At 39.6% G+C, this 24615-nt stretch overlaps 1 protein-coding gene across 3 annotated transcripts in view; it reads right to left on the bottom strand.

Moving 5' to 3' along the window:
* The window catches only part of CUBN (cubilin), a 144261-nt gene extending 128069 nt beyond the window's left edge, over window positions 1–16192 (bottom strand). For 2 of the 3 annotated variants that reach the window (XM_072925490.1, XM_072925491.1), the window contains exons 1-13: window positions 15951–16191; window positions 15661–15790; window positions 15225–15317; window positions 14202–14240; window positions 13356–13457; window positions 12363–12466; window positions 8692–8818; window positions 7067–7235; window positions 6197–6328; window positions 4918–5013; window positions 4263–4384; window positions 1898–2084; window positions 36–154 (exon numbers count right to left, since the gene is read on the bottom strand). In XM_072925490.1, the coding sequence (XP_072781591.1) occupies window positions 36–154; window positions 1898–2084; window positions 4263–4384; window positions 4918–5013; window positions 6197–6328; window positions 7067–7235; window positions 8692–8818; window positions 12363–12466; window positions 13356–13457; window positions 14202–14240; window positions 15225–15317; window positions 15661–15790; window positions 15951–16069 (1539 nt within the window). In that variant the 5' untranslated portion in view covers window positions 16070–16191. Of the gene's footprint in view, window positions 1–35; window positions 155–1897; window positions 2085–4262; window positions 4385–4917; window positions 5014–6196; window positions 6329–7066; window positions 7236–8691; window positions 8819–12362; window positions 12467–13355; window positions 13458–14201; window positions 14241–15224; window positions 15318–15660; window positions 15791–15950 lie in introns of all 3 variants that reach the window. The other variant, XM_072925492.1, reaches the window with a different exon arrangement.
* Window positions 16193–24615: the final 8423 nt, after the last annotated feature.

The following is a 24615-nucleotide window of genomic DNA, read 5'->3' as shown; positions in this document are numbered from 1 at the left end:
TACTGAGGGTTTCTTTAACCTGAGCTCTATTTTACCTTGTTGGGAGTAGTTTGAATAACCCAAGCACAGCTGACCTCACTGCTGTACCACTGGCTGTTTGGGTTATTAGGGTAACTGAAAGTCCCTCTCAAGGCTGAGAGGAATCCTCCACAAACTGCAAAAACAGAGAGAAAATTAAATAGATTTTGTGCCATTACTCTACAGACTAAACCAAAACCTAACTTCTTTCTTGCATAGCTTTTTCTTCTTAAACATTTAAAATAATATTGAAAAATACCTCTATAAAAGGATCTTTAGGACTTCCTCTCAAGTGGAATGACATCTCAAAAAAGCACAAATTCCCCAAAAGAAAAATAATTCTTGGAAAAAGAACAATGTATCACTTGGAACATGTGGATACTGCCAAAAGATATTAATTCTGTCTCATTATAGTATCCAAAAACTGCTTTGCTTCCAGAAGGATACCTCCAGATTGAATATCTAAATTTTCCACTTCAATGAAATAACATTTTGCATTTTGAAGTTAAGACGATGTAAAATTGTCTTTCTCAGAAGAGGTATATCATAGACATTGTCCTCAGGAAGTTTTATGGTTCTGTTTATCCTTTTTGGTCAAATTTCTGGGCCTGATAATCCCTCTCATGATATACCATGGTCTGTTCTCTCACTGAACCATTCAGTGCATGGGAACTGAGAACCCCAAGCAGCTACAGAAAAATATGTCTGTAAAGCAGCAAAATACAATGCACATATAGCTACAGTGTGTACCAAGCACCTGTAGTTTAACATTGAACTGATTCTAAAGAAATAGCCAATTCTCAGCAAAATGTTTTTTTCACGAAGTGGTAAAAAGACTATAATTTTATTTGAAATGCCTGTATAAAACATCTCACCTTTTTTCAACCTGATTCAAAATTATTATGTAAGAAAATACATTATTTTTTTCTTTATTAAAAACTAAAAGAACAGGTGGTACAGTATGATTCCTTACTGCATAAAAAACTGGGTTTCTATCCCTTCATTATGAATGGCTAAAAAGAAATTCTTCCCCTTATGGACTTAATAATAAAATATTAATAATTAATCATAATAAAACATTACTAGTTAGATACTTCAGGAAAATAGAAAAAAAGCCCAAAATAGTTCTAAAATAGAGTGGATTTCACAGGGGATCAGTGGAAGTTTTGCATACTATATTACATTAAAACGTAATCTGCATTCTTCTTAGCAGTTTACAGTAAAAATGAGCCACTGTTGTCACAGGGACACTGGACTCACTGGAATGTTATGCTGACCTTGTTTAATTAAAATTAATTGCAAAAAAAGTTCTCAAACAAACAGAAGAAATTATATTAGGAGGAAAAGGGAAAACCTTGCAATCAGTATAAAACTGAGAGTCCCCCATTTTCATGCCTAACATTTCTTTCATTACATCTCTGTTTGAAAACCTTTTCTGGTTTTTCCTCTTGACTAAGAACATCAGGACCTTTCAGCTTCATAACAGATGAAATAATATGCACAAAAGAGAAACATCAATATATTCTTTTGTTCTCCTTATACTGGATAGTCTTTCCCAACCAGCTTCCCAGACAGCTTTCTCAGGAACAGAGATTTGATTTCAGGATGCCTGGCATCTAGCCAAGGCCAGTGGGCCTGCAGATCAACTTCATTGTTGCGTTCCTATTGCTAAACAAAACAGCTATAAACAAAACTCATGGAAAACTCTGACTTGGAGGGAATTTGGGTTGGTACCTCTAATCCACCAAACACAGGGCTGTTTTTCACATCATAACTCCGTTCTTATTCACATGTTAATGCCACGCATTAATATCTACTTGCTGAAGCCCGCTGTGCCATGTGCCAGGAGGGAAGGAGGGGGAGGAGGTTCTGGCTGTACCTTGCTGGGCAGTCTGGCACTGTGGTCCTGTCCAGCCGCTGGTGCACTCGCAGGAGTAGCCATTGACCCCATCGGTGCAGGTCCCCCCATTCTGGCACGGGTTGCTGATACATTCATCAATGTTCTCTGTACAATTAGGGCCTGTCCAGCCTGCATTACACAGGCAGAAATAGCCAGAGATCATTGCCTACAGATATAAACACATCAAATAAACTATGAGCATGAATCACTTAAAGAAATCAACGGAGTCACCAGAAAGACTAATGTTTACACTTATTTTATGAGGAAATATTGGACTAAAGAAATAAAACCTTTGGTTTTTTTGGCCTTGATGGTCACTGTGATTAACAAAATAAACATAAAGCCTAATTAGATTATCTATCTCTTTGGGTTTTTCTATTAAGTTATTTCTTAACAGGGCTCTTTCAAATTACTTTCTTAAAAATCAAAATCCTTACCCTTTTAGCCATTCAGAAAAATGTTTGATCATGCTGGAATCAAGTCAATCATATTACCTAAACCTTATAAATATCAAGGCAAGATAACTGGTTTATAAATAATTTCTCTCAAGACCGTTCTCTGGGAAGTCTGCGCTGCAGATTTGTGGGCTGTCAGCTTCCATTTTATCCCAAGGAATGTTAAAGGGGAAAAATTTCATCACCTTTTCAGCTTTATTCCTTATTCTATATGCCTCTTTTCCATTTCCATTGTTGCAACCTGTACTACTTCTCCATATTGTCAAGTCTTTCCATATCTCTGTTTTAATTCCATATGTTCTCTTACCTTATATTTCTTGTTTTATAGACACAATCTTTGAAGGTGAAGCAGAACGTGGTCCCAGGTACACACTACAGTCCCATCTTTGATAGCATACAATCAGTGTATTGCATTCTTTATTTGCTTTTCCATTATCTATTCATGCCCTCTGTGTCCCAAAGAGATTTTCAGTATGATGGAAGAGGGTTTTTATGTGTATTTAGGGCTCTGAATGTTATTTTAGAAAGTGTTTTCTGATCTGCATTGCCTGATACTTAATTGAAATTATATTTCCTCCATCATTATGCTGGCCAAATATAGCTCTGCTGTTTCTCTATTTTATTAGATGCTTTTGTAGTCCCATTACTTACATCTGTGTTATTATCTTCAGGTAATTATCTTCAATCTCACATCTGTGTTATTATCTTCAGGTACTAATTTGTAGCCATGATTGCCCACTGTTGTATGTTAGGATATATTTAGGGGAGGATGTCATATATTTTAACAGAATGACTAAAATGAGCTAAATAGTCAGAAAAAGTAGATAATATGTGGGCACAACAGGCCCTATAAATATCTTCCAATATGACTGAAGACACAGTAGATACGTATAGAATAGAGAGCAAGGAATGCTGAGGAGTGGTAGGGTGTACATGAGAGGACCATCACATTTCACACAGAAAATGGAAAGAGCAAGAGGTAATACACCCCAGAATCATAGAAACATTTAGCTTGGAAAAGACCCATAAGATCATCAAATCCAGCTGTTAACCTAACACTGCCAAATCCCTATCTTATATTTCATTTTCCCTGTTCCTCCAGGGACAACCAAAAGGAGAATATCTATAGCCTAATGGGGATAAATGGGAAAAGACTACTGGAACAAAAATTTTAGCATTTGTAAATATTTTGACAAAATCACCATTGTAAATATCCTCCACAACAAAATCCCCAGCTCTGCAGCACAGATTTTCCAGGGCACAGCTCACCTCTCTAAGGAAGCCAAATAACCTTTCACAGGGCCCATGAGGACAAACTAAATGTTGACTGTGCATGAGAATGAATTCATACCACCAATCAGTTTAGGTTCAAAAGACTTGGTTACTGTCAGTGAAACCAATTCCTTTGAAACATAATTTCTACATTCATATCAACAGCCTGAGACTCCAGGAGTGCTCTCACAAGATCAGACTAGTAGCTCATAACTAACTCTGCTGGATATTAACAGTCTAAAAGTCAGCAGAGGTACTGGTTCTGTTTTCATGGGTAATTACTCTGTGATCCAGGGTGGTAAATTACTTTCCTGTGCTACCAAGAACAGTCCTGTCCCATCAGCACGAGCTTTCCGTTGGTTGATATGGGCTACCAAATACATTTCTCAGGCCATTAGTGCCAAGATTGCTACCTCTACTTTGCACACAAAGAAATGGCTTGTGTGCCCTGAAAGTCACTTTGCTTTCCTCAGGTATATCCTTTGGTCTTGCAATCCCCACTGACTTTGCCTCATTCCCAGTAGTGTGTCTGCACCCAGCCTTCAGCCTCTCCAAGTCTCCCTGGCTGGTTATAACTGCACAATGCTGTCATTACGTGTGAGGAGCCCAGCACTTACCAAGCACTGCCCATTTGCACAAGGGTTTTGCAGCTGACAGATATCACTGAGAGGAGAGCACCCATTTGGCCCATATCCACTTCCAGTGAAGCCAGATGTGCAGGAACAAAATGCCATGGGCCCTTGGGAGATAAGACATAATTCTGTTACAATGCCAACACCAATGTCTGTAAATGTCCTTAACATTTTGAAGGAGAATCTTAATATTAATTCCAACGTACTTGATCTTTTGATACCTGCCCTGGTCAGTGCCCAGTTTAAACACCAAAAGAGCCTTAGTGTTGTTTTGTTATGGGCAGAGAGTCCAAGGTCACCTTCATGGGAAGTGGTGGGGTAGTCAAAGGGTATTTTTGGAAAGGGGACTATTAAAAGCAGCTGTATAATTGGAAAACTGCATCAAAGAGAAATGGTGAACGTCTCCACAGTTTTAGCATAAAGTCTTTTTGGTGGAGCCTAAATCTACTTCTGTCAGTGTTTGTGTAAAAGTCTGCTGGCTTTAGCTAACCTGACTGTAAAATCCTTTGTGTGAGGCAAAACTGTCTATGGAAAAGGAGCTGCAATCCAGAGATGTTGCTATAATGTGGATTTATCCTAACCAGGCCCTCCTTGAGATTCACGCTGATATTACCTTACAGTCTTTAAGAAAGCATCATACCTGGAGCTGAGGTACAAGTAGCCAAAGGATGGCACCCTCCATTATTTATTGAGCAGATATCAACCTGGGTACATGTTTTTCCATCTCCCTCATAACCTGTTTAGAGGTAAATTTCAGTTAGTCTGTAACTGAGAATTTTCTTTGAGAATTGACAGTAAAACAATCAACTGGTGAGTAAAACACCAATTCGTGGTATAAAATCATAGTCTTCTGCACTAAAAAAAAAGAATTGACATAGCTGATGAAGTAAAACCTGGCATATTTATTATGGCTCCTTCATTGCAGGAATGGATTCTGACTGTAAATAAATCCTTCCACAGTTGTGGAAAAAAGATATATTAGTGTATGTCAAATAGATAGGTAAAGTCAGTGAGGCCATAGAAACCCATGTCTCTCAGCCACCATGTCTTGCCTTCCCTACACATCTGCACCCAGTCAGCCCTAACCACATCCAGACTTTTTCCTCCTGCACACCAGATCAACCCTTGGACCTCAAACACAACACCCACATCCTCTCAGGACATTCAAGAGGACCTAAGCCCTGCATCACAACTCCTCATGGCCAGACCTGACATGATCAAAACTTGTCTGAGGCCGCATTTCCAGCATGGTGATATCCCTTCAGCACTCTGTAACTGGGAGTCTTCCTTACCTGCAGTCTACTGCCATTTAAATAGCAATTAAAAAGTCAATTAGAAATACTTTTTTACTGCTATATTTCTAGTATTGATCTCATACATTTCAGAAAGCATTTTAAATCATAAAGCATAAATTATAAAGACCGAAGTTGCAACTTCCACTGCTGTACTGCAGCGGAAACACTGCCTCCTTAGATAGCATTCAGAGCGTGACAATTTTCAAGGCTTTTTTTTACTGCAGACAATACAGTCTGTGATTTATGGCACACAGGATACTCCTTCAATTAATACAAACAATGAAATTACTACCATAATTATGCAATCCTTGTTTCGCATTAATCATCTTGTAAAGGAAGTTCTTCACCAAATCAAGGCTATAACACTGAGAACAGCTATCTAGTACAAGACAAATCCATTTCATAGGACCCTTTTTAGAGGCATTCTCTATACAATGTTCATTAATAGCTGAAGTAATTTGAGTATACTTGGAATCTGCATTCTGTATTTACAGTATTGAGTATGTGATATTTCTATAAAACCAATTTTAAGCGTCTTAAATCTACACCAAAACAGGCTTGTATATGTTGAATCTTCATCTTTTAAGCCCTTCCATAGTATTATCAACAAGAAATCCATGTTACCTGGTGGACAGAGCCCACAGCGGAATGATCCAACTGTGTTGATACACTGGACCATCGGTACAGTTGAGCAGCCTCCATTATTACTTGCACATTCATCAATATCTTGGCAAGTGTAGCCATTTCCTTTCCAGCCTAAAAAGCAGCACAGAAATGACATCAGAAAGAAAATGCCTGGCCTTTTTGGTTTCTTTGACCAAATCTTTTCATAGAGTACAACTGAATTGCACTTCCTCAGCACAAGAGTAGACCTGTCTCTCTCGTAACTGATTAAAATTAATACTCATCTGAAAATTAGGTTTCAAATGCGACAGGGTAGAGATGTGAGTACAAGAATGTTTTATTTTAACTGTATTCTGGATATTTCAGATTTAAACACACTTTTACCTAAAGAGGATACAGTTCTGGTCTAGTGCATGTATGTACATTTTGCAGCAAAGCTTTATTGCAACTTCAGTTAAACACTCTAAAAACTTCTCCTATAGACACCACCTGCCCAGCTCAGGAAGAGAAATCATAGGTTATATGGTCTGAGGGAACAATCAGATTTTTATATTGCCTTAGGGCAGGAAACATACAGATATGAAAGTACTGCAGATGTATTATATGAAGGTGACAGGATATGATGGACGTAAAGGTACTTGGGGACATGAGAGCTATTTAGATGCTCAGTTTAGGATGAGATAAATCATGCATTGGATGCCAATGCCTGTGTTACCTATATAAAACACAACTTGCATTTATTCCCTAGAACACAGACCAAAGCATTTCATGGAGTTACACTCATCTGCATCCTGTGTCTGTGCTTATGTTACACAGGCAGCAGTACCTCTACCACCCCATCCAACCTGAGAGCATGGAAGGACGAGATACCTGTGGGGCAGGGACCACATCTGTAGGAGCCTAGAGTGTTGTAGCACTCCACAAGTGGATCCTGTGAACATGGAGGATCAGGGAGGCTGCATTCATCTATATCAGCACTGCAGGCAGGGCTGCCAGGAGGGGACATCCAGCCAGAGTCACAGACACAGTGGTACTTGGGCTGCCACAGAAAACATCACATTGCATGTTTAAGGCATTTGCAATAGTCAATAAAAAGGCAGGAGGAGTTAATTTTATTAAATGACTTTCAAACTATAGCAAGAAAGCTTTCAGAGCATTACATAGCTTACATGTTTTGTTTTGTAAGTTGTTTCAGTAGTTTTTTCAGTCTATTTCTTCCTCTGATTTTACTTTTACAGTTCTTCAGATTATGGAAGCAACTCAGGCTCATTCATTAGATTCATAAAAAAATATGTAATTTACCCCAGAGCTCCCAAAGAAAATAAGATCAATTATGAGCTGTACATAAACATAATTAAAAGTTATCAACTTGCTTTTTAACTGGGGCAAAGAGATCATTGTAAGCGACTTGAATTCATCTTTGCTGTTTTCTTTTAATCAAATTATTCAGTAGTCTATGCAATGTGTAGCACTGACATTAAAATGCAAATACATGTTTTCTTTCATGAAAACATTTTTCTCTCTAGCAAACCTTACTAACAGCCAGATTTCAGCATTTATCTAGCTTTGGTCCAATTAAAGTTAATGGGAACTTTATTGTTGATTGTCACAGGAGCAGACACTGTTAAGACAACACTGAACCCTTTTGAAAAGCTTTCTCAATAGAAAGTGGGCAGAAAATAAGTGATGAGTTTTGAAACTTCTAAAAATTAAGCAAAAAAATTAATTTATAGCAAAGCAAAAAAATGTGCTGTGACTTGAATGGTGCATGGGCATACAGGAGTATTAAGGAGCACCAGCTTGGCTGAGTGATTTTGGAGGGTTACTCTGAGTGAAAAGAGCCAAAGCTGGCATGGTCCATCTGTCCCTTTGGAGTGAACACCCTGTACCCAGATTCTTGCCCAAATGGAATGAGCTGACTTGCTCTAGAAGAGCACTCAAGTGTGTGCTAGCATCTATCCAGTGCAGATGCTTGGAAAGACTGGGCCTGGAGTCAGACCCCACATCTACCTGACACTGAGGAGCACCAAAGATGAGAAGCAGCCACACAATCACCATGCAGACCTGGCAGCTTCCAGGCCTCTGACACCAATGTGCCACTAATGTGCCACTTTTTCCAGGAAAAATAAGATTCATGATGTTTGTCCTTCTCAGTATTAAAGCAGTAAAATATTCAAGCAACTTAGAACTCCCAAAATAACGAACAGTAAGAATATTGTATTTCAAATAAGACTTCAACTTATAAAAAAAATATTCCCAAACTCCCTATGGATGCAGCAGTAGATCTAATACTGTGACAAGTACCTCTAACAAGACATAAGACATTTCTGATTTTTTATGCCACCCTTGGTACAACAGAGAGGCTGTTATGTGGTATAGTGGCCTTTCTTGCTGTTTTCAGCAGCAGTTCATGCTATGCAGTTTTGCCATGCTCAGCAGTATTTGCTGCCTATTCATGCTGTGCTTTATGCTGAGGTTTATACATTGCTCCTTACCCTGTTGGGCTGGTCCCTTTCTTCATCTACGCAGAGGCCATGCCCACAGAGCCTCTCAGATCCTTCCTGGCAGTCATCAAACTTCAAGGCACAGTGACGCCCATAGGTTTCTGGAGTACAGGAGCAGCTAGTAGTGAAAGTGGAAAGAAAAATCAAAATTTTGTCTTTCTACCACTGTTAAAGATTGTTCATTGCCATTTTCCACTTTATGGGGTATTCCTTACAAAATACATCTATTTACCTATATTGACAATCCTGCTAATAATCATGCAGAGAGGCAAATCTCCTGTTCAGCAGAGACTCAAGAATCATTTGAGACTTGTGTACATTCATGACTGTCTGGCCCTATGGAAGTATCTACAGCCTTTTGTTACATTCATAAGCACAAATCCAGAAAAAAAGAATAGTCTAACATAAGACTTAAATAGAATATGAGCATGGAAACCCCATTTCAGTCAAAGAGCACCCAAACTTCCTTGTTCAGTTATGACCATCATATGATGTTAGGTGCCTAAAATCCTAACTCCAGCAATATACAGAAATACCATGTCTGCCCTGTCCTAGAGACAGGAGTACTTTCACCCCCACACCACAGCAATGGGCAGCTGCTGTCTCAGCGGCACCTCAGCTTTTAGGGGTGTGTGGTGGGCAAGAGGTGGCATTTGGGTTTGGTGGGGTGGGAAGAACAAAGCAGTGAATTGAAAGAAGGCATTCTACTGGGAGGATCTGGTTTGAAAGCTGCCACATGCGTCACAGTGTTATTTATAGGGCAGAGCTTAGTTACAACACTATACATCTGCGGTGGAACTGAAACTGGGAACTTTTAAGCCATTGGATAATGTTTCCCTTTTCTCTGGCTCTTTATTTCCACATCGACAAAATGTGAGGCTTTGAAATACAATTGAAAGGGATATAAATGTACAGAAAATCTCCTATCATATCATTAGCTTCTCAATAAAATTACTGTGAGACTCTTATTTGGATTCAAGTTTTGTTCTCAATGTCTGCAGCTTGCAGAGACATATGGCAGGTACACACCCTTCTTGCGTTGCTTTTAAGCTGCCTAATGAAAAGTGCTTTGTGAAAGCATTTCTCTGCAGAATTGGAATCAGGGTATTCTAGTGCAGCTGACCTGGACCTTGAAGCAATTTATATAAAATAAGCTGCTGCTTTCCTTCCACTGTATCACATGCTCAGCTGAAATAGCAGTTTGATAAGCCAATTGCAGGTAACTGAAGAGTACACCCAGGACAAGCAACCCACATGAACTTAGGCTTCAAAAGCCCACAACAGCTTAATGCTTAACTGCAGTGCAAGACAGCATGTTCATTATTGTAAGAGACAGCAAGCAGAACAGCACCTTCCCATCAGTGCAGCAGCTCAGCCTGGGCAAGCACAGAGGCAACAGGTCAGGGAACCAGATGACTTTTATATGTCTAAAGTACATTCAGAGCTTCACGTTCAACTTCAAAGGACACAACAAGGCAATCTGACCGTCTCCAAAGCATGAGAACAATCTCCTCTCTACTCTGGCACTGTCTCCTGTCCACTCTGGCAAAGATTAATCTGCTACCCATCTGAAGTTTCTCAGAGAAGAGCTTCCAGAAGTCGGTCACACTGCAAGGCACTTCGTCCAAATTGTGGCATGTTGTGATGAGACACCTGTTATTTTGGTTGTGACACAGAAATCTGATAGACTTGGGGATTTTCACAGCTTTTCATCCAATTGATACAATGTTCCCTTAAGATTCTGGCTGAGGAAGGTGTTTCTGGATACCTGCTCTTTTCCCTCATGTTTCAGTTTTCTTGAGTTACAGGAAAACCATGCAGATAAAGAATATGAACAAGGGGGGAAGACTGCATTTTGTTCCATTTCATGGTGCCCAATCCAGTACTTCCAATCACCTGGTATTATCTCTGCAGGCTATGGAAAGTCAGATATTACCCTTTTCTTTCCCTGCAGTCCACAATGGTGTAGATAACTATGCCAGAGCATTAGTGGGATGATCTGGGTTGTTGAGCCCTAGAAAGCTCAGCAGCAATGTCCTCACAGTTGCTGAAAAGAGATGTCATGCTCTGCCTGGGGATGGATTTAGCATTTGGGGAGCACTCAGAAATAAGTAAGACAATATGTGAAGGGAGACTAAAGACAGTACAATGGACTTGGCAAAGGGACTATGTAATAATCCTGAGTGTTTGATGCAAAACAGTAATATTAAGGTTTCAAGGATTTATGAAGAGATCTTAGTTCATTTCATGAAGCATTGATTCAGCAAGTACCAAGGAAGGCAAGCAGTACACCAGGGAAGAATCTGGGGAATCATGACTGTATCGACACAATGACAACACTTGTAAGAACAGCAGACCTTAAACCTTAATTTAGTAACACACCTCTCTGAGCACAATAAGAAACAAATAAAGGCAGGTTGCTTTGTGTGTTGTTTCCTTGACAAATATCTGTTGCAGACAAACTAGAAGCATCCTTTAAAATCAAATTAAAGCTTACAGGAAGTATCACACACCAGTGACACCTCAGCAGACTGAGGTGTAAATGCTGAAGCATGAGGAGCACTACAGGAGAACTTTGAGGTCCTTCCAAGAACTGACAAAGCACTATAAGCCAGTGTTACATCAAGCAAATATTTGAGGGGGCTAGGATTTCTATGCTGAAGCAGGAGACAAAATACTTTGCAGAAAGCTGTGGTATGCTCTCCAGCGTTCTTGTTCCCATTGTACAGGGGTAGCTTTGTCTTATATGTGAAAGTTATTTATTTAGCAGATTATTTGACATTTTGGAGAATGAGACACAAAATGTTCAGGCTGGCTTGCCCTGTAAGCAAGAGCAACCAGAGAAGAATATGCTCCAGAGGATTCGTGTGTGGGGCTCAGCACACAGGCAGCCCAGGCACCCCTTGGTTGCAGACAGCACTTCTCCTCCCTTGCTGCCTGGCAGCACTGTGCATTCCTTGCTCGGCTGCTGTCTCAGCAGGGCCTGTGTTTTGTGAAGGGGTGAAGGCATTTCACAGAATATTCTGTGTCAGAAGGGACCCACAAGGACCATCAAATCCAAGCCTCAGTGAAGGGCCTGCATGGGGATTGAACCCATGATGTTGGTGACATTAGCACCCTGCTCTGACCAAATGGGTGTGCTGGGAATGCCAGTGATCAAGGGTGATCACCTCCTTCATTCTCGTCCTTCACCTGCCTTTGATCTCAAGGGGTAGGTGACAGCAGAGGGATGGTAATGTGGCTGTGCTCTGTGGGCTTGTGTGTGAGTGCTGCTTACAGCCCAGCATCAGCCTCTGGCTGCCCCAGCTACACCCCATGGTGCAAGAAATTTCCACTAAAGCAGCTGCACCTACAACAGGGGGCTGGGTCACTGGAGCCAGTCTCAACTTGCAGCCTTCTCCCCCCCATGGCTGTGTGATGGATCTGGTTCCTGCTGCTCCTCTTTTGTCAAAGCAGACAATGGCTTTGGTGGCCTTTCTGTGTCTGCAGTGGGCTCAGTGTACAGTGCAGTGAGGATTTTATTTGTTCCCAGACTGCAAGGGGTTATAGTGCACCGATATTAAACAGACTTAATTCTAGAACTTGTGCTGCAGGCATGATATGGGGTACAAAAATAGCAGAGTATTCTACATGGGATATTTGTGTCTAGTTTTGAGAATTACCTGTAGCTGCCTGGTGTGTTCGTACAAGTGGCTCCATTCTGGCAGCCTAGTGCTGTTCCGGCAAAAATCTGGCATTCATTAACATCCACTGAGCACAGGGGGCCCTAAGATGAAATGGAAAACCAGTTTATTTTCCAAATAACTGAGAAATGAAGCAAACCATGGACCCAGTGTTTAATATAGTTTTCAAAGATATACAAACCTTGGGCTGTTATCAACACACATTCTCTTATGAAACACTATAACAAAACTTTATTTTTCAGCTGTGTTTCTGTGACCCTTGCTATCAGTCAGATGGGGATAAAATATATCAGATGTAGAAAACATGAACAGCACATTTTTGTCATCCCCTCACTTTCCAACTAGAAAAAGACTCAGAAAATTTTCTTATAAACTGTTTCTATCAGGAAAGCCCATAAATTTTGACCCAAATCATGCTGGGATAAAGTTTAAGTTGAAATCCTTTGAGAAGAAGATATACAATTTCCATCTCTGGTGCACATAATAGCACCATTAAAGCATTTGCTAGTAAAGTTTCTGTATTTAAAATATTCAGAATGGCACTGATTATTTACACCCCCAGTTTGTCTTACTTGTTTAAGACTGCATAACTATCCATCCCTTCCCCCAGTCTCTCTCTCTTTGTGTAAGGTCAACAGCAAAGCATGCAGTTCAGTTCAGTGCTCAGCAAAAGCCAGACTAATTCTCTGCTGTGGGAACTGCCAAGAATCACTGACTTCATGGGCCACTGCCTGCATGTAACATTGCAGGGTTTGGCCCAATGCTTTGGGCTTCTCTTTTTAACACATATATATTGATATTATTGAGAAGCAAACTCCCCAGCCAATGAGTGATACTGCTGCTCTGCTGCTCTGCTGATTTCACTTTACCCTGAGCAACCCGAAATGCTGTGCTTTGTGGCAATCACTCTAAGCTAGATGCAGTCTTACAGTTGAAATGCACATTCTGTAGCTGAGGAGGCTAAAAACTCACCTGCCAGTTGCTGGGACAGAGGCAAAAGAAACCATCCAGTGAGTTTACACAGGTCCCTGAGTTCTTACAAGGGTTACTACTGCAGTCTCTCCTCTGGATGTCCTGAAATGCCAGAAAAGAGTAGAAAATTAGATTTCTGCTTAGCATTTATTTTCAAGACAAACCTTTTTTATTCCACCCACTCCCAATTCTTTCTTGAATTCGTGCTGCATTTTTTTTTCAGCAAAGTTGATTGTAAAAGTTTTGAGCTATTTCACTTATCCCTGTACAAAACAATGATGCTGTGATTGCTTATACACAGAATGGCCAAGCACTAGGATGAGAAAAGCTCTGTAAAAAGCAAATGTTAATAGAGACTGTTCTTCAGCAGCAGACTGGGAGTCTAGATGGAAAGTTATCTTGTCTTTTTGATTCCATGGGTATTTCATCTAACTATTTTTACTGGCACTGTAGGTGTGGCTTGTCACAAGCTCACTGGAGAAGCAGGCAACAGCTGAAACTTAGTTCCAGTACAATAAAAATCCAGTTTGAGTTTCTGGTCTTTATCTTGACAGACCAGTGAAGGAAAAGTTCACTTCTTCTTGGTATCTACTTGTTGTTCTTGAATGTACATGTTTTCCTGTTATGAAATGCAGTCTCCTACACAGTTTATATTTTGTAAGAAGGCATATCACCTCCTCCACAAATCTTGGTGCTTTTTTAACCTTCTGTTGCCAAAAAAAGTTTTCCTGAGGAATGCAGGAGAGGAAAGAAATAATTTAGCTGTTTAAACATTAAAACCTCACTTTATTTACTTGAGGCTGAGATTTTCTTTTCTGATCTGTAGTTTGCTTCCCATTGACTTACCAGCTGTAAGCTTTGAAGTTGGTTATCGAGCCTCAGGATCTGCAAAAGAGATGTGAATTACATTGTGCTTAGTATGAGAACAACCACAGAGGTACTTGCTGTATACTGGTAAGCTCACAAAATTATTTTCCTCTGAGAAAAGAGAATAGCTGGTATGTGAAACCAGGTGACAGTCAGATCCAAATGAGGCCCCACTCACTGAGATTTTGGTGGGTTTGGCTGTGCAGAAAATGACAGCTTAAATATGTCCCAGCTTGGATCCACAAGGCAAGACTCAATCTTGCAAAGATGTGTTCAGGTGCTGAAAACAGAGAACTTGAATATTCCTGTGGGACTTTTTGGGTCCTCAATGACCAAATGTGTGACAAGGACGGAGACAGAGCACTGAAAGCCAAGAAAAGGGGCTCCACATGTCAGTGGGCTGTAACCACATACAGCAAGCTGACACTGAATCAGAGACTGTGATGGATACCTATTAGCACAGTTTCCCTAAAGGAAGGTCTCTTGCACTATAAAAATATTTTCCTATAAGGAACTTGTGGAAACACTGTAACAAAAGATACTTAAATCAGGCAACCATTTAAAAATTTTCTCATGCAAAAAAAAAACCACTTTCAGGAGCAGGGAAGTGACAAAACTGCACTGATCTTTTCTTTCCACGGCAAACCCCTACAGCCCATTTCATTTATGGAATGGGATGTCTGTGTAACAATTATGAAGACATATATGGTCCATTTCCAGAATTCATCCACTAATATTAGAGGATATAGTCAATACAGATGCTGACAATGAACAAAGAAGAATCACAGTAACTGAAAATTTTGGGGGGATTTACAGAAATAATTCCATTGTCTACAGAGTTACTGAGTAAGTATTTCAAAATTAAACACAGGCTCCAGGCTGATATTAAATAGGGATTCTGCTCCAGTTCCCTAAACTGGGTGCAGAAATACTACAATTAATCACTGTGAGGAATGGAAACGTGAGAATGCTGGAGGAGGAGAACATGAAGGTACAGCTCACCTTGGAGGTCAGCAGAGTAATCTGCTGGGATACATTCTGCAAGGCACCACTGGCTTTTTTAAGTTCTTGAATCTCTGTACTACTGTCTCTAACCTAAAGTTAAATGATAGAGATAATGTGAAACAAACTTTGACTTTTCAAAAGCTTAGGAAAGTTTAGTCCTTGCATAACTTTACTATTATAAAGTTTACTTAAATACAGACAGCTCTACTACATACACAATTTAATCTTTTCATTATCTTTAGTGATGACAGGATTACTTTACAAGTCTTCAATAGCTTACTTTCATACTGCAATAGCTTACTTTCATATTAGACTGCTGATACAGAGAATATAAAATAAAATACAAGACATATCAAACACTTGTGAAAACAATTTAACTATTTATATGTAGAACTGAAAATGAAAATATATTAAGGGAAAATAACTATATCACCTGACTAAGAAGTTCTGCAAGGTCTTCTCCATTAATTTTTACTTTTCCCAGTGGTCCAGTTCTAAATTCAATATTTTTGCTGGAGCCAGCATGGAACACTAAATTACCCTGCTCGGAGGATAAACGAGGCCTGTTGGATATGTGAAAAAAATAAAATAAAGACATAATTTAGTTACACATATCTGCCAAAGAGTATGGAAAATAGGGCTGTAGTAAAGCCATTCTGCCCCCATTACCAGCAGTTACAGGCCACCATACCAACAAATGCATTTGCAAGCAATGGTACTTACTGCTCATCATAAGTGGCTCTTTTCTGCCTCTTTTTTTCATGGTGGTTTGGGTCACAGCTCAATCCAGTCAGTAATAACAGCACAACCACAAGCTGAGGAGCAGGAGGAGCCCAAAGCATTGCTCTCCTCCAGCTGTCCTGCACTTGAAGTGAAACCTTCAGTGCTGGACTGGGCTGCTGTGAGTCCAGGTGCCCTTTGCTCTCACACAGCTCCTTGTTCACAGGGTGCCCATTCTGCTGCCTTGTCTTGCAAGGGTGAACTTTATCTCAGACACCTTAATTAAAGATTGACAGTATGCAAATCCCCCAGACATTAAATGCATTTTTCTCCTTTTGTCTTTTGGGTCAGGAGCTTTGAGAGATCATTAAATGGAATCTGCCTGTATTTTATCACTATGTCTTTGCCCTTTGTACAGCTGAGCACCTTTGTGTCCCTGAGCACCCTGTAATCTGCAGAAAGTGCTCTACCACGTGCTGCATCACAGGAGCGAAGAAAAGATTATTTGGCAGCACTAAAGGACCTAAATTGTTACCAAAACAGTCTCCTACCTTAAACGTAAAACCCACAGTGGCTGGCAAGGAATATTTGTATTGAAAGAGAAGCTTCCAGTCAGTAATTTACTGGGCAGATGACACAAACAAGACAGCAGTGCTGAACAGCATGCGATGGATTACAACAGCAAAGTACAATTTTAACTGAATAGGGTTGCTCTGACTCAAGGGTGACTCAGTCCCCACATGCTGAGGCTCAGGCTGTTCCTGCTGAAAGCCATGAGAGATTCCATGTCCCACCTCCCCTTTGCTTTTGCCAGAGTCTCCATATTCCCCTTGCACAAGACTGCTGTTCTTTGTTCTTCCTGCTTAGAGGAGCTCTTTCTGTGTTTTCTTTCTTCATGCTAGGAGCTTCCTGACGTCCAGGTCCAACACCGTTCTTTTTGATTTTCCTTTTTGCTTAGTAGACGTCTTATTCAGGTTGCTCACATTTCAAAACTCTACTGACAAGAGTTGCAACAGTTGTAGCTTCTCTTGCTTGTAGCATCCTTTAAGCACCAAACCTTCCTGGAAGCCATGCACTTCCTAACCCTACCCAGTCTTTCCTTCTGCTCCAGTTTGTACTTGTCACCTACAGATGTCCCAGACGTATGTGGAACCTTCCCTGGAGCTGGGGGCTTGAATTCTATTCTTGAATTGAGTTCTTGAATTGAACTCTACAGCTTTCACAGATGGAAGCATTATGAGATCAAAACAACCTGGGAAGAAATTGAATATGGCAACAAAAAATACTAATGTAATCTCAAAAAGAGACAGACGCACACTGAGGACATGAATGTGAAGTCAGAACAGCTAATGTTTGTGGTGCTGCCACAGATCATGTGATCTTCACTGTGAATACCAAAGTGTTTTAGGCTGTATCAGCTGTATTCCACCATTTTCCCAAAACTTAGATTTGTACTATATGTTATTATCTGTGTTTTCATAAACTTACCTTGGAATTCAGAACAGCACCAGCCTGCTGACCACGTCCCTTGTGCTCCCAGTGGGTGTGATGCAGGTAACCCTGCAGTCACTGCTGCTGCGAGGGATCTGGAAGGGCGGTGGTGAGGCCCTCCTGAGCCCACGGGAGACAGCCCATCCCATGTACCTGCTGGTGAGAAAGGAGAAGGACAGCTCTGTGTATATTCACCTGCTCTGCAGCAGTGAGTCTATCTGCTGTTCCTGCCAGAATAGAGAAACATAAGGAAAACTTTGCATGTGATGTCCTTTACTAACATGAGGGATAATATTTCCATAAATATACAGAATTTTGTTGTAGGAAATATGACTGCTCCATTCAATCCACATGAGCTATGTTTTTTTATATCAACTGAGAATCTCTCCTGCCACCTTTTTTATTTTTACTATTATGCTTTTTGCTGTGAAACCTCTGTTAATGAATAGGACAGCATAGGCAATTTATCAATATTTTTGTCTAGTCAACCAGACACCTTCTGCCTCTGGGTATCCTGGCACTGTCCATTAAACCAGTGCTCATTAACATTCTTCCTGTTGATTTTGAAGTCTGTCTGGTGGGGACTTTTTCTCTTTTTGCTTTGATTTTCTTTTTGTTTTAACAGTTTACTGAGTTTGTGTAACTGTCAGTTGGATGTCAACTTGAATAAACTCCAGGAAAACTACACCTGCACTCCGTAGCAGGCTGGCTGAATGTCTGTGTACTCCAGGAACTTACTTTCACAAAGTCCATTTTATGCTGACATTTCCTATCCTGGCCTTTGACTGTGGCCCACAAAATCCTTTCTTTCCTCTCTAAATTTCTTTTGAACGCTGAGTATGCACTGCCCCTCTCTGCCACCCATCAGCCCTTGATTCAGGCTTCCCTTTCCAACTAATTTACTCCAATAAACCAACAATGAGTGAGCAATAAACTATTAAGGATGAAGACAAGGCAAGGAAGAAGAAGAAATTCACCTTCTCTTAACTGCAGGCTTTATAGCTTAGAAAATGGTTGGCTTCGGGACCAGCTGATTTTGACTATGCACTGATTATAGGATGGAAAGAGAGGGTTGGACACCCACCTATTTGCATGACACACTATTTTCCATTTCATTAGACCTTCCAGATTTTAGTTAATTTAGTCTTTATTCCTAGTGAATGCACCTCAGGCTGGCCAAATTGAGAAATCTATAAACCTTCTTAAGGACAGAAACAGGTCCACACCTTCTAATTTTACTGTAATATAGTGAATTGAGACATAATTTTTGGAGGAACATAATGGAAAATATACAAATTTCTGGCACAAGAATAGGGGCTGTTCTTTCTAACAAGAAGGGCTGGCACGAACCTCTCCTCCTGGGACAGGTCATTCATTACCTCCCTAAGATGAAGGCTCAGAAAACAGCTCTAAAGAGCATAGGTTGTGTGCAGATTTGGCAAGAGTAATGGAGTGTTTGTCTCTAATTCTGGTTGAAGTTCATCCTGTACTAGCAAGGACTACAATTTACCACCATCTTGTGTAGCTGTGTGACATGAAATGGTGGTATTCCTCTATTTCTCCAGCAGTATGTGCCTGCAATGCAAAGATACTGGTGTAGAAGACAAGAGCTGATTCAAATCAAGGCCACATGATTCAATACACATTAATTGCTCCTAGGAAGTAACTCAAATGCATAGACATTATGAGAGTTTTTGACAATTCTACCTGTTTAAATGGAGAAAGAGCAGCCAGTGGTGTGAATTCAAACCTGGTTAAATTTTTAATGTTAGACTAAAAAATAATCAATTTTTTTCCCCTACAGATGCAAAAAAAAAAAAAAAAAAATCTTTGATCCTTGCTTTTCAATGTTATCACTTAAATATTTGCAAATAATTCTAAATCCAGTCCATTGCTGGTTAAATACCAAGTAGAACACATTTACAGAAGTCTTCCCTCAGCTGTGCTCTTATCTCCCAGTACTTCTGTCTTCACTTTCCTGGATCCTCCTTCGTCTTTCTTCCTAGTAATAACCTAGAGTTCAAAAGTGACACACAATGTATGAAGTCATACTGTTACCTCCATATAACTGCGCAAATTCATGGTGTAAACCCTGCTCCATATTGAACTCAGCATATCCCATGTGTTCCTACAGCTCTGAGACAACCAAGCACAGAGTTGGTAGCAGGCCCTGTGCAATGGATCAGAAACCATGGGGTTTATATCAAACATGGGTGACTCTGAAAAGTAACATCCCCCTGCTTTTCCTTACCTACAATCACCTATCATCAGTCTTTCCCTCTCTTCATGAATGTCTTGAGAGTTTTATGGCCACAGCACCTTCTCCAGGGGCTGCAGCTGTTCAAGCCTCCATTTCTCACACCCCTCCTTAAGGATTTCTTTTTCTTTTCAGCATTCTGCTCTCTGCCACTTGTTTAAGATTCTGCTTCCTCAACACACTTGATGAAGTTCATAAATTACCTGCTAATGAAGTTAAACTACCTGACCAGGAAATTGAGTTTTTCAGTTTTTAATAGAAAATGACAAAGATAAGAGTCTTGATTTAGGTAACTACTTAAGCTGAAATTGATCCACTGTCCAAATTATCCCTGGATTCCTTTATCGTAAGTAAGATTTAACACATTAGTTTTTTGCTTTCCTTATGAGAGTTTTATTTTAGTTCTTCTTTCTGTTTTTTCTTCCTACACATTGTTGTTTGTATAAACCACTTTGATGCCTCCTATTCTCCATTTCATTCCTTTTTGCAATTAGGTTAATGAAAAGCTTCCAGTCAGTTGTATTTGCTTTATTCTTTTCTATTGATTATTCCAGTCCTTTTAACACATTCCAATGGCTTTAACATACACTGGAGTTATTTTTAGGCACTTCCATTGGCATAGCCACCCTTCTTCACTAATAACCCTAAAGGCATGAATGGACAGAACCTGCACAACCTCTCTCAGATTCATTCTATTCTGTACTGCTGGCTTTCACCAAGAAGCTCAGAACGAGCCATGTCTGTAAAGTGTTTGCTGTGTCTTGAGGCCGTGGTTACAAGTACTGGCATTCTGTCACCATACAAAATAAGCAATAAGAGTCATCATCCTGGGCTAGAAAAGATCTCTCCAGGTCAGTGGATCATCCAGGTCACTCCAACAGTGGCCAAAAGCAGGTAGGAAATGAAGGGTACACGAAGGGTGAGCAGATATAGTACCTCCCCCAGGTACTCTCTTGGCCTCCAGTTATTTGCAGTTTGGGAACTTCTTCAGTCAGAAGATTTTTCTTACAAGAACTTGTCCAGTCTTCTCCTTCTCCACAAGCTTCACCTTATAACACATGTGCAAAAATGAGTAATGCCTTACATTAATTGTGGTAAGTATACAGTGAAAATGCCAATAAAAATATTAATTCTGAGAAGAATCCCATTTTAAGTGTATTATTTATAAACAGAATGAGATTAGTTTATTTTTTAAAATACATACAGGCAAGCATTTGAACTAATGAAGACTATTTGTTGCAATCTTCATCTGACAAAATATATCTGTACCATCAGCATGCTTTGCTTCCAAGTGCCAGGCGGCAATTTAAAAATATTTGAATTAAAAAGGCCCAGTGCATGGACAAAAGCTCAACACAAACATGCTCTCACTGAAGCTGGGATTTCAGGATGTATTCCTGCATCTAAAATGAGAGACATTCCTCCCTGGAGGAGATTTCAGAAACTTTTTTGCTGCAATTTCCCAAATCCTAGTGAAAGGCATCCAACCAGAGAGGCCATCTGACATCCAACAACTCTCTCACTAAAAGTGTTGTGTTTCAATTGATTTAAACCCTTCCAACTCTGCTTCTTGTTTCACCAGAGCTCTTACCTGAGAAGGTTCCTCATCCAGCTTCCTCCCACTGTCAACAGGACAAGGTGCAGGAAAATCAAAGAGAACAATCCAGTTGTTTAGCCTTCACAAACAGCTGCCTGGCCCTCTTGGGCCACTATTTCTTTTCTTTAACAGCTATAACCCCAAATCTTACAATCAACTAAAGATAAAAATAACAGAACTCTTGTCCTGCTCTTCGCAATAACATTTAAATTGACATATTATCACTACTCAGTATTTCACAAACTTCCCTAATGAGGTTGTAACACTGTAACACTCACTATTTGCACAGGCAAAGAGAAAATGGCAACTGGAATTAATTTTGGGCTCTATGTCTATTTTTTCATGGTTTCACATTATTTTTCCATGGGTATTTCTTTGATCACTTCAATTTTATACAATATTTACATAAGACTGCTCAGAAATGCTAGTGCTCTTAACCAATTATTATTTAATCTCTTCTAAATCCTTAATAATATGTCATATTCTTTAAATAATACACAGAAAAAATACAACACTTATGTGGTTGTAAATACATAGAAGACAAAATATATTAAATTGCTAAGGAAAATAAATATAATTCAGTATTTATACAAGAATTCAAGTGTTAAACTTTGTATGAAAAGCAAGAAGAGGAGCCAAAGGACAAGTTGATAATTGAACAATTAATCCATGAGATGCAGCAAATATTTTTGAAATTTTCCACTTATTTTAGAAATGTGTGATAACTGCTAAAACAAATTGTATAGTCATTGAAGCATTGTGACTGTTCAGATTTCTATTGAAATGTCTCTGTCAAAACCAAAATGGGCTTTCCCTTGTTTATATTTAAGAAATAGCTATCGCCAATCAATGTTTTCCCAGACTGTAATACAGACATTCCTGAAAAGCCTTATAATTGTCCTACCAGACAAAAGTGAGATAAAAAAGGCTCTGGGCAGGAGCCTTACATTCACTGCATGGAAGGATGCCCCTCCACTTTAAGCATCAAAAAGTACTCAAACTCACTGCATTAAAAAAATGGTGTTTTAGTAATTTTGCTGCTAGACAGGTTTCTTCATGAGTATAGGGAAACCCCACACAACTCAGATACAAACTAGCTGGTATAGGGAATATTTTTGTAAGTCAATCTGCAAGCTTAAAAAATGACTACATAAATATAACACCACCAAATATGACAACCTTTTTCTCAGTGGAAATTCTCAAATTTAAGGGAATACAACCACATTACCTCACTCAGATAATGAAATGTAATTAAGGCATGCAAATGAATGAGGTACAAAATCAAAAATCAGATTCTGGGTATTGTCCTCCCTTTCCAAAGCTGTTTTCCAGATTTTACTTCTTCACCTTTCAGCTGCTTTTGTAATCACATTTCATTGCAGTGAAAATGCTTAAGCTGAAGTTGCAAAGTACAGCAATGATGTAGGCTGCAAAGTACTTAGGATTAGGAGACTGCTTGGAAGAGGAAGCAACATGATCATCAGGTGAGGTCAAGCAGGTACAACCCAACAGAACTCAGTAAACCAGTCTATTAATAACAAACCAAGGGGATAAGCAGCACTCACTCAATTTAGCTGCACCAGTATTACAGGGTTAGCAGGGGTAAAATACACAGATATCTATTTACAACTCTGAATTATTTCAAGTTTTTTTCCTTCAGAAACAGCTCAAATTAGCAAACATATTCAGTCTTTACAATCATACTGAATTAAAATTCACTATCCATATGTAACTGGCTCTGTATTACTGTATCAGTTTTAGGTGCAGCTAGGTACATTTCGATTTACACTTCAACACTAAGTTACAAGTGGCATATAAAGCATTAAGATATGTTCTACACACAAAGGAATTGAAAATTAATTGTTAATAATGATCTTTTTCCAAATATTACTACAGTGAAGCAGAATGAATAGAATATTTACATGATTTAGCAAAAGGAAATTCCAATTTATATATCAAATTGATATCCTTTGTTTTCATACCTATGTTTGGAAAATAATAGACAGCAATAGATCTTTATACAACCACATTTCTACCAAGAACAAGACAAACAAGACCATACAGATACTAGTTATTGATCTGGCTGATAAATCTACACAATAACCATCGTGGGTATAGGTGACCATGGTTCACTGTCAAAACCCACCTGCTCTTTGCAGTTTAGTAGCCAGCACAGCAGTACTTTTTTGATATTTCAGTACTACAAGTGACCAGGTGAGAACAGAGGCCAACTTCACCTTCTCTAGGGCTTTGTCCAGAGCACTTTCAGGAGAAACCATTTCCATTTCTCTTTCACAGCTGGAACAGCCCAAGTGGGCAATATGCTCCTGGAGAATCAGACAGGCTGAAGTAGGTCAACCCAAGCTTTCCCTGGTATAACAAAGCAGCAGGCAAATCAAGACTGAAGAAGAAACTCAGGACCCAGCATAAGATAAAGCTGCATTAATTTATCTACATACATTTATTTTTAAATTGTTTTCAGGACTACAGCAGATGAAAATACAGTATCTCTACAGCAGCTCTGCTCTCTGTGGTCTTCAATTTCTCCTGCACTACCAAACCCAGATGGAACATACCAAGACTGTTCCAGTGTCATCCCACTGGCTGGGGGGAGAGGGGGATGAAACTCATTCATTTTTAGGGCTGGCAACTTTAACTTACTGCTTAGGTGCACAGGAACTATGATCAACTACAAAATCTTTCTGTCTTCTGGCACATAATCTCCCTAAGGATGCTTACTAAGTATCATTTTAACTCTTCCTCACTCAAGCTGTTTTTAATCTAGATACCAATGGGAAAATCCCAAGGAAAGATAACTAGATCACACGCGTCTTTAGAGGGCTTTCAGTTTTCCCATCATTTTCTCTATAATTTCAGATGTACTGAACTCACAAGACTTGATTACAAACCCACTGAGTCCAGCTCTATGAGGCACTGTGCAGGGGAGCACTGGGGATGGCCACATGCAGTGGTTTCACCTCAACACATACTCCTAACCCCAGTACTACTACCAAGGTTTGTGAAGAAATTTTCAGAAGAAGCCCATATAATTTTTCTCCAGTTCTTATGTCACAGAAACCTAAACATGGAACTTTACATTTTTTTAATGTCTTTTACATGTAGGTCTTTGGTAAGGAGCAATGATCTTATCCTGAAAAATGTAAGTGAAACAGGGAAGTTATTGTCAGGCCTGTGATAATCTTGAAATATTTTCATTCAGCTGCAACTAAACAAATCATTCCAGACAAATACAGTTGGGTTCCAGAATCCTATGGGTATTTAAAGATAAGACAACCATAAAGAACAACACTAGGTCTTAAAAA

The sequence above is a fragment of the Taeniopygia guttata genome, chromosome 2 (genome assembly GCF_048771995.1).
Source record: "Taeniopygia guttata chromosome 2, bTaeGut7.mat, whole genome shotgun sequence".
In the NCBI taxonomy this organism is placed as follows: Eukaryota; Metazoa; Chordata; class Aves; order Passeriformes; family Estrildidae; genus Taeniopygia; species Taeniopygia guttata.
The sequence above is the reverse complement of the archived record's forward strand: the minus strand, read 5'-3'. Positions and strand labels throughout refer to the sequence as shown.